Consider the following 13,899-nt stretch of genomic DNA (forward strand, 5'->3'; position numbering starts at 1 on the left):
GCAAATGAGGAGCAAAGTCATGTCTTACACAGTGGCAGGCAAGAGAGCTTGTGCAGGGGAACTCCCATTTATAAAGCCATCAGATCATGTGAGACTTACGCACCACCATAACAGCGTGGGGAAAACACCCTCATGAGTCAGTGATCTCCACCCAGCCCCACCCTTGACATGTGGGGATCATTACAATTCAAGGTGAGATTTCAGTGGGGAAAGAGCCAGACCATATCATTAATGTCCACTAAAGGGACATATATTCGCCATTTTTGCTTAGAAAAATTATGTTTCATCTCCTGGGACTGAAAACACATTGCTGCCTATACGAAATCAGGATTCTGTTTCTAAGGGAGAAGAATATGCAGCTGAGGATGTTGACCACAGACTGTGACCTGATCAACATTACTAAAGGATTTAGAAATTAAACTTGGTTATCTTTTCAATGGTCTTCTTAGATGTGCCTACTGCTTCAATACCTCTGCGACTGCCAGGTCCGGCACCGGATAGAAGCCATCGTAGCCTTTTCAGATGATTTCGTAGCTAAGCTCCAAGACAATCAACGTTTCCGATACAACGAAGTTATGCAAGCCTTAAACATGTCAGCTGCACTCACAGCCAGGAAAACAAAGGAATTTAGATCACCACCTCAAGAACAGGTATGGAAATGAAATAAAAGTCCTTTGTATTTATTTTGGTCTGTAGTCATTCGGGATCTGTGCCTTGCAAAATTCTATGGTAAGTCACCTGTATTGTTTTCCTTGTTCTGTTTAAACTCATGAAGTTGATTTAGTTAGTATTCTTAGTGTCACCAAAAGAATTTACTTGGTTAGTTTAAACAAAAGAGAGACTTATTAGAAGATATCAGCTATATCACAGACTCTTTGAGAAGGCCAAGATATACCCGAATCTTAAGTTCTTTAAATAGGAGCAAATTTCAACCACAAATGGGTCTTCATCATCTTCCACTCATAGGAATATTTTATTCATAGGACTCGTTGCTAGAGCCTTCTCATTTGTACCTACCATAGAATAAATACATGTCTCTTTCACCTTGCTTGCCAAAAGACTGATTACCCTGTTTGTGGTTCTCCCTCTCATTGCTTACTCACAAAGTCAGGTCTCCTGAGGGTACGACAGAATCAAGGGCACCTGCCTGAATCAGAGAACGGGCTAGTTTGGGGGTGTGAATTTTCTGAAATCTACCTCAGGGTGGGCCTCAGAGTGTGAGAAGTCACCAAGGTGTAGGGATGGTGGTTAAACAATGCAATTCACAGATGCCTTTTTTGATTTCTTACCCTTACCATTTTCTTCTCTATCCAGAGTAGCTCAGAATGAAAGTGTGTATAAGGACTAATTCTGGAATTTACTCTTTCTCACCAGAATGTAATTTCTTTGAGGGAAGGGATGTGGAATTTTCTTAACTGTTATAAACAGCATTTATTGAGCAGAGAACGGGTCCAGCCTCTTCCAGATTAACTCTGTTAAACTGCTGTTGGGAAAGTTCTGCTTCTGGAAAGATGGGGTACATGTGCTTCTCCCGATTCTTCCTTTTAAGTACAACTAAAACCCTGGACATTACAAAGAAGACAACATAAGAAGACTTTGAAAGATAGAAGAAGGGAGGTTGGCTACAGAACTCAGGACCCAAGGAACAACATGGTGGTGAGTTCCCTGGGTTTTCTTTTTGCCTCATCTATCCCAGATTGGAAGCTAAAGAAGCTGGCAACCAGGAAACACCAACGGGCATAGACAAGAGAAGCTTCAACAAAAGCCTTCTCTCTCTAGACAGAGGATCAGGAAAGGGGCAGCTTAGCAAGACAGAAACATATTAGCTAATAACTGCACTACTCCAGCCAAAAGCTACAGAGAAAACTGTGTCCCACCCACATTCGGCATAAGCCGAGTGGGAAACCTTGACTTTCATTCTCACCAGGCTGTAACAAGGTGCCCCAGTAGATGACAGAGCTGGGACTTTATCTCCACTGAGTAGTAACAAGACCTCCTTCTTCCAAAGTATCAGCAGAGGTTATGGAAGGAGAAGTAACAAGACACACTTACCCTTTTCTACAAAGGGTCACATCAGCACAGGTCTAGTGAGGAACTAGAACTTTTACCCCTGCCCAACAGTAACAGGATCCCTTCCCTCCTCGAGATGTCCGAGGAGGCTGAGTGGGAAAATGGACTTCCTCTGCCACCTGGCAGTCATAGGGTACCCTAAGCCCTTCTTCTCCTGGATTGGGTCAGAGGAAGCAGGTAAAACAGAGGTATAAATAAGACCCAGAGCTCCTAGCATAATCCTCAAAATGTTGAGATTTCAATTAAAAATCACTTATGTGAAGAATCAAGAAAAACTTGAATGAAAGAAGCAGTTAACACCAACACTGAGATAACAAAGATGTTAAAACTATCTAACCAAGTTTTGAAAGCAATCACCCTGTAATTCCTTCAAAATGGAAAAAATAGAAAGCCTCAGCAGCAGAGAAACAAAATATATAAAGAAGAACCAAATGGAAATTTTAAATCTGAAAATAATAACTGAAATTTTAAAACTCAGTGAATGGGCTTAAAAGCAGAATGAAGGGAGAAGCAGCAGCAATCAGTGAACTGAAGAGAGAGCAATATCAACTACCCCACCTGAAGAAAAGATGAATATAACAAAACATCTAAATTTGTGATGTTGGAGTCTCAGAGGATAGGAGAAAGAGGGTGAACTGAAAAAAAGTTGAAGAAAATAATGGCTGAAAACTTTCCAAGTTCAGTAAAAGATAAGAAGTTAGATATTCAAGGAGATGAGCAAATTCCACATAGGATAAGCATAAAGAAATCTGTACCAAGACACATCATAGTCAAATTTCTGAAAAAAATTAAAGACAGAGTCTTTAAAGAAATGACACTACCTCCAGGGGGAAAAGCAATTTGAGTGACAGCAGATGTCTCATTAGAAAGTATGGAGGGCAGAAGGAAGTGGCACAACAATTTTCAAATGCTGAAAGAAGACACTGTCGACTCAGACTTCTGTGTACCTTGAAAATACTCTTAAGGAATGAAGGGGAAATCAAGACATTCTCAAGTGACAGGAAGTTGTAAGAATTTGACCGCAGCAGACTTACCGTAAAAGAATGCTAAAGGAAGTTCTTTAAACATAAAGAAAATGATAAATGAAAGAAATTTGGAAAATCAGAAAGGAAGAAAGAACAATGGAATATGTTAAAATATGGCAAATCCAGTGCATTTTTCTTCTCTAGAGTTTTCTAATTTATGTTTGATCGTTGAAGCAAAATCATAAAACTGATGTGTTTCTAAATATATGTATAGGGAATATTTAAAAATTTTAAACAGAGGAGAATAAAGGAACAGAAAGGGTGATAAGGTTTCTCTCCTTCACTCAAACTCGAGTCTTCTGGTGTTGACATTGTACCATTTGGTACATCATCAATACCAGTAGGCTGTTTGTTAGGTATATTTAAAATAATACACAGAAGAAGCACTAGAAAAGCTGTACAAGAGATCCACTGAGAAATACAGATAAATCAAAATAGGATTCTAAATATTGTTCAGGTAATCCATATCAAGTCAGTAAAAATAAATCAAAGAGAACAAACAAAACTGTAGGTGAAATGACAGACTGAAGTCATAACATATCAGTAATTACATTAATATGAATAATCTAAATAAACCAATTAAAAGAAATTGGCAGAGTGAATTTTAAAAACTCTATATGCTGAAACTCACTTCAAATATAATATATAGAGATTAAAAGAGAAAAGTTAAATGAATATGTATTATGAAAATATTAATCAAAATAAGTAGGAGTAGCTATATCCCATAAAGTAGAGTTCAAAGCACAGAAAATTACCAAAGAGACAGGGATACATAATGGTCAATCCATAAGAAGACAAATATATATGAATTGAGCAATAGGGCAAAATATGTGAAGCTAAAACTGATAGAACTAAAAGAAGAAATAGACAAATCCAAATTATCATTGGAGACTTCAAGACTCCTCTTTCAGTTGATAGAATAGCCAAACAGAAAAATCAGCTATGCTATGGGAAAACTCCACACTGTCATCAAATAATAGATTTATCGAGATTTGTAGACTACTCCGCCCAACAACAAAATACACACTCTTTTCAAATGTCCTTGAAACATTTAATGGAACATATCCTGGGCCATAAGTAACCTCAAGAAATTTTAAAAAGTTGAAATCATACACACTTTTTATCACATTGTAATCATATTAGAAATCAGTAACAAAAAGGTAACTGGAAAATCTCCAAACTCTTAAAGATACCAAACAGCACACTTCTAAATAGTCCATGGTTTGAAGAGGAAGTCTCAGGAGAAATTTAAAGATTCATTAAACTGAATGAAATTGGACACATCACGTATGAAAATTTGTGCCACAGCTAAAGCAAGGCCAAAAGGGAAATTTATGACACTCAATGTTGACATCTAAAAAAGTGGAGACCATTCAGGTCAATAACCTACCCTGCTACCTCAAGAATTTTGAAAGCAAAGAGTAAAATAAACCTAAAACGAGCAGAAAGACATCACTAATGTAGGTAATAACAGAAAGTAATAAAACTGAAAACAGGGCAGTAGAAAAAATGGATCCAAAAACTGGTTATTTAAAAAATAACAATAAAATTGACAAACCTACAAAAATACTGACAAGGAAAAAAAAGAGAAGATACAAATTACCTATACTAGGAATGAAACCAGCTATGATAGCACACCATGCTGACATCAAGTGGTCATGTGGTATTTCTTTCATCTCACCATTGAAATAATGATAAGTAGATGAGGTGATGAATATGTTAATTATCTTGATTTAATCTTTCTACAATGTATGCATATATCAAAACATCACATGGTACCCCATAAATACATACACTTAATATTTACTAGTTAAAAATATTTTTAAAGGATCATATGGGAATATATCCATACATACTATATGATTCCATGTATGTAACATTCTTGAAATGGCAAAACCAGAGAGATGGAAAACAAATTTGTGGTTGCCATTAGTTAAGGTTGATGGGCAGACAAGGGATATGGGTGTGGTCATAAAAGGGTGATGGGAGGAATCTTTGAGATACAAGAATTCTCTATTTTGACTGTACTAATGTTGCTGTCCTGGTTATGATACTGTACTACAGTTCTGCAAAGTGTTACCATTGGGGAAACTGCATAATGGGTACTTGAAGTCCTTCTGTATTATTTCTTACCATAGCATATAAATCTATAATTATATCAAAATAAAACTTTAGGGAAAAAAATCACATAAACACCAAAAAGAAAATCTAAAATAGTTTCTTAAAGGAAAGTTATAGAGAAACAACTTTCTTTGTCAAATTTATAAATTTAATATTATTGTTCAAACATGAATGGAAAACAGTTTCCTGCAGTTTAATTGAACCATTAATGTTAGCAGCAGCATTGTTATCCATTACAAAGATTAGGCATTCCTATTAGCAAAATTCGAAACCCAGAATGCTCCAAAATCCAAAAGCATTGATGTGACATCACAACTCGAAAATTCCACACATGAATACTTAGTACAAAGTTTGTTTCATGCCAAAATTACTTAAAATATTGTGTGAATCTTCCTTTAGGCTATGTATGTAAGGTGCGTATGAAACACAGATGAATTTCGTTTTTAGACTTGGGTTCTAGCCTGGAAATATCTCATTATGTGTATGCAAATGGAGCTGGTCTTCTCTATCTGTGGGTTCTGCATCTTTGGATTCAACCGACAGTATACTGAAAATAGTCAGAAAAAAAAATCCACAAAGTTCCAAAACACAAAACGTGAATTTGCTGTGCACAAATTACTAGGTCTAATACACTTAAATGAAGTGATGTGTCAGCACTATTAGGTATTATAACTAATTTAGCAATCATTTAAACTACATGCGAGGGTGTGAATAGGTTATATGCAATTTCTGTGTCATTACAGATAAGAGACTTGATCATCTGTGGATTTTCATCTCCATGGAGGGTCCTGAACCAATTATACTAAAGGATGATTGTATTCCAAACCCTGAAAAAAAAAATTCCTAGAACTTAAACACTTCTGGCCCCAAGCATTTCAGAGAAGGGATATTCAAACCTATGTTACTTTTCAATTATATTTTTCCTTCTTTGTATCTGTGTTCTTCTCAAAAAGAGTTCTTTTAAATATTTTATACAATAAATATTCAATAAAGTAGAGATGTTAGCCAGAAAATAATTGAAGTTTGGGATGAGCATAATAAAATACTTTTTAAAAATAGCATTTAGATCTCTTAGGTAAGAATTCTTAAAGTATGCAAGAGTCTAACATTGTGGAATTGAGAAAGAGGAAGAAGCATTATGCGACTGTTTTGCAGCTTGATAAGCTTTGGGTGATTTGATTTATTCTGCAGTACTGGTTGGATTGAGTGATAGACACTTGTGGAGGAATAATTTATGAACAATCAGAGATTTTGAGCATTTTGGTCTTATGGCAGTTGCTATGCTATCCTTTTTTTTTTTTTGAGACGAAGTCTCACTCTGTCACCAGGCTGGAGTGCAATAGAACGATCTCTGCTTATTGCAACCTCCGCCTTCCATGCTCAAGCGATTCTCTTGCCTCAGCATCTCGAGTAGTTGGGACTACAGGCGTGTGCCACCACACCCAGTTAATTTTTGTATTTTTAGTAGAGATAGAGTTTCACCATGTTGGCCAGGATGGTCTTGAACTCCTGACCTTGCAATCTGCCCACCATGGTCTCCGAAAGTGCTGGGATTACAGCTGTGAGCCACTGCTCGCGGCCCTGCGGTGCCATTCTTGAATTCACCTTTCTTTTCTTCCTCCTTCTTCCTCTTTCTTGTTTTTCAAACTTTCAGATCAATATGCTTCTCAATTTTAAGGATGACAAAAGCGAGTGTCCATGTCCAGAAGAAATTCGTGACCAACTATTGGATTTCCATGAAGATTTGATGACACATTGTGGTAAGGTCTTTTTTAATTGACAGCTCTTATTAATGGTGTGTTTTTAATCTACGTATCCTGAGATGAAATTAAGTGTACATGCGAATATGTTCATGAATACACACAATACCTATTAGAAGGTTATGTAAGAACATTTATTATTATGGCAGAATGGCAAAACAGCTGTCCCTTTGTGGGGAGTCCTGAGGGATAGAGAAATCAGAGAGGCTGTTAAACTGAGCGGAAGATGACCAAAATTCTTTTTCTCTTTTCCCTCCTTCCCTTAGTGATAGGAAACAGGAAGCGGGGGACATGTGGCCAGGTACCTCTGGCAGGGAGGTTAAGTGTTAGGTTTAGCCAATGGGTACAAAGTTTCAGTTACACAAGATGAATAAATTCTAGAGATCCATGGTACAACAGAGTGCTTCTAGTTAACAATACTGTATTATGCACTTAAAATTCTGTTAAGAGGGTGGATACCATGTTAAGTATTCTTAAAACAGCAAACAAACAAAAACAAAAAAGAAGCACTAAGAAACTTACAGGTGATGGATCTATGCCTATTCCTGGCGGTGGCGATGGTTTCCCAGATGTATGCATATGTCCAGGCTCACCATATTGCATGCATAAAACATGTACAGTTTTGTTTATATTAACCTCAATGAAGCTGTTTTTCTTTTTTAAGAAAGAAATTTGATCACAAACAGTTGTATTTAAAGCAGTTGAGGGACTACTTTCTAGAAAATTTAGGCTGTATCTTTTGAAATTAGTGAATGCCTGTGGAAACCCTACATTGAGTTATATGTCAGTAGTCCAAATCTGTTTAGGGAAATCTCCCCTCCTTTTATTCTAAGAACTTTGAAAATGGAATTGATTAGGTATTCTGGATGTGTGTGTGTATGCGTTTTATTCCTTTATGCAGTGGTGTAGATAAGGTCTGATGATTCAATGAAAAAAATGAACTAGCTGTTTTTAAAGTTATAGCTAAAAATAACGCAACTGGTTTAACCAGTGGTTACCTTATTTTAATGAAGATAATAAAAATACCACTTTGCATATTAATTTTGTTTATTAATGAAGTACCACTAAATGACTCCCAGAAAATTATAATCTGTGTGTGTGTGTCCCTTGTATCTCTACAAGTATCCCTTATAGAAATGTGTGTATGTGTGTGTGTGTGTATACATATGGATATATATATATTTCTATAAGTATCCCTGTATTTCTAGGGATACTAAAACTTTAGAGTTCTTGCTTCAGATAGAAAGCATTCCCTGGTTTAGGGGACCTAATTATGCCTGTTCTCTCTGTTTCTCAACTAACCAAAATACCACTAAAATTTTTAGAGGCAAGAGAGGAGAATTAAAGTCCAGGGGGTTTTTAGGCGGGGCAGGACAGTAAGTCCAGGAGACAGTGTCTCAAGTCAGAGATGCCCAAGCAGCAGCCCAAATAGCGGGATTGATCTTTGCCCCTAAGAGAGTCTTTGTGGTCTTTGCTCAGTGTTATATTTGGTTCTGGGTGATAGTCCTGAGCCCACAGGAACAGAAGAAAAGGAGAGAGGAAAAAAAGAGGCCAACAAGTCATGTTATTCATGAGGGCTGGTGAACAAGATTGCTTAACTTCATGTCAGATGTTTTTGATGTTGCTTAAAGAAATTGCCAGGCCTGAGAATTATCTGCCCAAGTGTATTCTTTCAATATATTTTTTTTCTGCTTCTCTGCTTTTTAATACTAGGAATTGAGCTGGATGAAGACGGGTCTCTAGATGGAAACAGTGATTTAACAATTAGAGGACGTCTGCTGTCCCTGGTAGAAAAGGTGACATACCTGAAGAAGAAGCAAGCAGAAAAACCGATTGAGAGTGACTCCAAGAAGTCCTGTAAGCAGTGTGCGAGGGCACTGGCAAAATGATCCAGCCGCTGGCACTCACTCGTCCTGTGAACGAATGTTGTACTAGATGAGCCAGTGAGATGATTGAGCTTGCCACTTCCAAGAATCAGACTCTTAAGTAGATGCCTGTAGCTCCCAGAAATAGACAGCAGCATCAGTCTACTTGTATAGCCACAGGCTGAGAGGTAGCAGCATGATAAGGATGGATAGTCTCCATAGAGAACTAGAAATGTAGGTATTTTGATCAGGGATGATAAAGAGAAAGTGAAAAGGAAGTATAGTAATTTAGCCTTCATATCTAAATAGGAGGTTGATTTTCAAATATTATTGCATCAAATTAAACCTTTTTCTTAAAATTTTAATAGATATGGTCTTTATATTTTGGTTCTGAAATATTTCCTAAACTGTTAAAGACTTCTGGTTGATCCATGTCCTATTTAAGAATAATGGCTGCTGCTCCTTACAACCAAATAAACATCCTTTGCCTCTGGGTTCCTCTGGCACAGCACACTGAGTAGGTCTGAGGGATCCAGCTTACTTTTTACTTCCCTTCTAAGACTGCATTGATTTTAACATGCAGCACTGCTTTATTAATAGCTTTCTCTGAAATAAAAAAATATAAACTTATAAAAACTTTTACAGCTGTTTTTTACTAACTTACAATGGAAAACCTTTATTTTTACAGTTACTTCTAAATTCATTAATCAGTGTCACAATCAAATTTGAGTCAAGTTTTCTTTAAAATCAGAGTTTGATTTTTTTTTTCTTTTAAGATATCTCACTTAATCGCCCAGCCTGGAGTGCAGTGGCGCATTCTTGGCTCATTGCAATCTTTGCCTCCCTCTCGCAGCCTCCTGAGTAGCCGAGAATACAGGCATGTACCAAGACGCCTGACCAATTTTTGTGTTTTTAGTAAAGACTGGGTTTTACCATGTTGGCCAGGATGGTCTCGAACTCCTGGTCTCAAGCAGTCCACCCACCTCAGTTTCCTGAAGTGCTGGGATTACAGGTGTGAGCTGCTGTGCCTGGCCAGAGTTTAATGTTTTTTATGAATCACTTTCTATTATTGTCAAGTTTATGATCTTGTATGATTAAAATGACAGTGTGGTTTTGAGATATAGGGGTATATATTCGCATTTTATTTGCATTTTGTATTCAGTTAAAAACGGTAGTTTTTGTTTTTACTTGAAAAACTTGTAGATGCAAGGAAAAACAGCCTCTTTTGAAAATCAGCCAGCATATTAATGCTAGGATTAAATACCTCATCATTCGTGAATTGATTACCCCACTTAATTTTGGTAATTTCACTGTTTATTTGAAAAGATTTGGGGCCAGGTGCCAGTGGCTCACGCCTGTAATCCCAGCACTTCGGGAGGCTGAGGTGGGTGGATCACGAGGTCAGAAGCTCATGACCAGCCTGGTCAACATGGTGAAACCCTGTCTCTACTAAAAAAAAAATGCAAAAATTAGCTGGGCATGGTGGCAGGTGCCTGTAATCCCAGCTACCCGGGAGGCTGAGGCAGAGAGTTACTTGAACCCGAGAGGCAGAGGTTGCAGTGAGCAGAGATCACGCCACTGCACTCCAGCCTGGGTGACAGAGAGACTATATCAAAAAAAGAAAGAAAGAAAGAAAGAAAAGATGTGGAAGTTTCTATTGCTTTTAAATGTACGTTTCAGGTTATCTTGCAAGTAATCTTCTATGTATGTACTAACTTTTCACTTTAATATAAATTCACAATCAAAATTTTTTGAAGACATTTTAAATGACAAATATAAATACAATTTAAAGTGAAAACATAATTACATTAGTCACTAGTGCAAATAACTCGACATAGGAGACAATTAGATAAACAGATTACTTTTTGAATGTCCATGACTGAACTTCGTAAGGATAAATGATGCCAAGCCTTCTGGGAAGAAAATAATAGAACAAAACAAATAAAAGTAATATGATACCTTATATTAATTGCCATACCTTCAATTACATATGAATTGCCAATAGTAATTTTGCAAAAGTGATATAACTTTAGCTTTTTTAAATGTAAGAATGGGTTTTAAGGAAAGGTTTGTATATATTTTTTATCCTTGCATGATTGTAACTGATCTGTATTGAAATATATATTATTCAATGAAGGTTATTTTCTTCAAAGAATATCTATAGCCTTTTCAAGTCCGGTACAAAGAGAAATACCAATTTGGAGCTACAGGATATGGAGTTGAAATATCCAACTGATTCGTCTTCTCTTATTTTTCTTTTAAAAAAAATCCATAATGCCTTTGCAGCCACTCTGCAGCAGCTGATCTCTGAGACCATGGTCCGGTGGGCTCAGGAGTCTGTCATTGAAGACCCCGAGCTGGTGAGGGCCATGTTTGTGTTGCTGCATCGGCAGTATGACGGCATTGGGGGTCTTGTTCGGGCCCTGCCAAAGACCTACACAATAAATGGTGTTTCCGTGGAGGATACCATCAACCTGCTGGCATCCCTTGGTCAGATTCGCTCCCTGCTGAGTGTGAGAATGGGCAAAGAAGAAGAGAAGCTTATGATTCGTGGATTAGGGTAAATTATTTACCCACTACAACCCTTTGTCTTATAAATGTTTTCTTTCTAATTTTTTGATACAAATATATTGTCTGGATTATATGATCATGATGCTAAATTGTTGTTTTTCTAGAGATAGAAACAAAATTAAGCTAAATTAGAAAATTGTTCAGTAATGAAATGTGACTAATTTTACAGTGTGGCACACAGCCAATATCTTTCAATTTTTTTTTAAGTCTCATAGTAATCTACAATAATATATAAAATCATAGGACAATAAAAACACATTGATCTATAGATCTATTTGGTGGTTAAACCATTAAAAAAATTTTTAAATACATTGAAATGCAAGGTGGGTAGTGGGAAATATGAGCAGAAAATGATAAGGAAGCTTATCAGTACCTACTGGGCCTTGGAAAAAGAAGGGGTAGGGGGAACAACTTTTCTGAGAATTCAGCATCATGAGCTTGTGTTTCATGCGGATTTTGGGGTTAAAGTTAATATCCCATGTTCAACAGTGAGGATAAAACAAAGATGTTTCAGAATATTGACTTCCAGTCCCTCATTGGAGGACCTTCTAAAATTTTAATGCTAAATTTTAATATATACATTAGGGAGAAGAAAATGGAATTCAGAGAAAAGAATGGGATGCAATAAGTTTTTTTGAGTATACTACTGATTTATACATTTGTAAATCTAAGCAATCATTAATAATCTTCTGTGGTTTAGGGACTTGAAATAAGATGGAAAAATTACCTATTGGGTAGTGTTCACTACTCAGGTGATGGTACACCCAAAGCCCAGGCTTTTTTTTGTTTTACAGTAAAAGCCCAGACCCCACCATGAAAAAACATATGCATGTAAGAAATCTGCATTTGTACTCCCTAAATATCTAAAACATTCAAGAACTTAATTAAAAAAGAAAAACTGAGATGGAATCAAGATCATAACAACGATAAAAATTATATACATTAAGCTATGTGGTGTTCCTAAGAAAAATACCTAAACATAAAAATGTAGAAGTCTGTAAGACAGGATGTTAAATGCTGATAAGACAAATATTTAGCAGAAGAAAGAAAGCTAATGTAGTTACATAGATCTCAGGCAAAAGAGGAGATAATAAAAATAACTGCTACATGAATAAAATAGAACCAAAGAAACAATAAAATTGATCAAAGAAACTTAGAGTTAGTTCTTTGAAAAAGATCAATAAAATACCAAGGTTTTTCTTTGACAGAACTCAAATATAATCCTGAGAGAAGAAAACAAGTGTGTAATGATACAGATTGTTTCATATCATTCCTATACATTTTAACTCAGAAAACAATATTGCATATTGCTCATGGACCTATTCAGTATTTAAAATTATAAAAATGGACTGAAAGTTTCTATTACAAATTCGCAGTAATTGTTGGCACACTAAAAATAAATATACCAATGGGACAGAGAGGGAAATCAGAAAAGCCAACTGAGAAAAGTAAATATTATAGTCTTTACAATTGTATGAGCATAGGTCTTATTTGAGTACTAACATTTAAATCTAACCTGGGGAAGCCTCTCATAAGAAGTTATCTTAATTAACCAAATGAAAAAGAAAGCCTTCCATGAAACAGAGATCACATTCTTTCACAACAGTAATATGTGCTATTAAAAAAAAAATCATCCATTAGTGATAAAGCTCAAAATGATCTTAAAAAGCAAAATGCTTCTTTTTGTGATATTTTGAAATATTTAACATAAGAGACATTCTTAGTAAATGACAGCCTGACTGCTGGGGAGGAGAATTATAAATCTATTTAATTACCTAAAACTAAAAGCAAATGAGATAGTAAAATCAAGTTACTTCATTCAAAGATTTGAATTAATGAGACAATAAAAAGGAAAAAGCTGCCTTTGTTTACCTTAGTTTGTTCTTGCATGAAATAAGACAGACCTATATTAGACCTGGACATCAAGCTGTTTTTCTGACCTATGCTGTCTAAAAGCTCTCTTCCTTAAAAATAATAACTACAAAAATCATGCTATCCCACTTTCTATATATAGCCAGAGTAACTAAAGTTTTGCATTTGACTAAATTAATCGGTGAGTAATTCAATTAAGGAAAACTAATTTGAAGAGAAGTTTCAATTTTCTTGGAGGTTGTATGTTATATTCTTGCTGTAGATCTGACAAGAAAATGTTTTATAGAAGAGACTCTTGGCATCCATTTGATTTATGTTAAAATAGAACTCAACAAAACTCTTTATTTGCAATGAATGATACTTTCTCCTGAACATTATGACCTTAGGAATTCCTTACACACATCTTACAAGAACACGTAATGCAGTAATGATAATATGAGACATTTTAAGTGTCACCTAATACTGTTTCTTGAAACTGGAGGCCCATTTTCATGAGTTAGATTACTTTTACCTGGACTTCATGTATACTCAGTTTCTCTTGGAGAATATAAATCCCTTTGAGTATTTGCTAAAATGACAATATGAATGTAATAAGAAATAACACTATTGTAATTA

At 35.9% G+C, this 13,899-nt stretch overlaps 1 protein-coding gene across 6 annotated transcripts in view; it reads left to right on the forward strand.

Moving 5' to 3' along the window:
- Positions 1–13,899, forward strand: part of RYR2 (ryanodine receptor 2) — a 784,705-nt gene that overhangs the window by 552,244 nt on the left and 218,562 nt on the right. For all 6 annotated transcript variants that reach the window (XM_064383634.1, XM_064383629.1, XM_064383631.1 and 3 more), the window contains 4 exons: positions 450–650; positions 6,871–6,976; positions 8,690–8,833; positions 11,128–11,401. In XM_064383634.1, coding sequence (XP_064239704.1) covers positions 450–650; positions 6,871–6,976; positions 8,690–8,833; positions 11,128–11,401 — 725 coding nt within the window. The remainder of the gene's footprint in view (positions 1–449; positions 651–6,870; positions 6,977–8,689; positions 8,834–11,127; positions 11,402–13,899) is intronic.

This window comes from Aotus nancymaae, unplaced genomic scaffold (assembly GCF_030222135.1).
Source record: "Aotus nancymaae isolate 86718 unplaced genomic scaffold, 86718_ANA_hifiasm-v0.15.2.pri h1tg000032l_0, whole genome shotgun sequence".
Taxonomy (NCBI): domain Eukaryota; kingdom Metazoa; phylum Chordata; class Mammalia; order Primates; family Aotidae; genus Aotus; species Aotus nancymaae.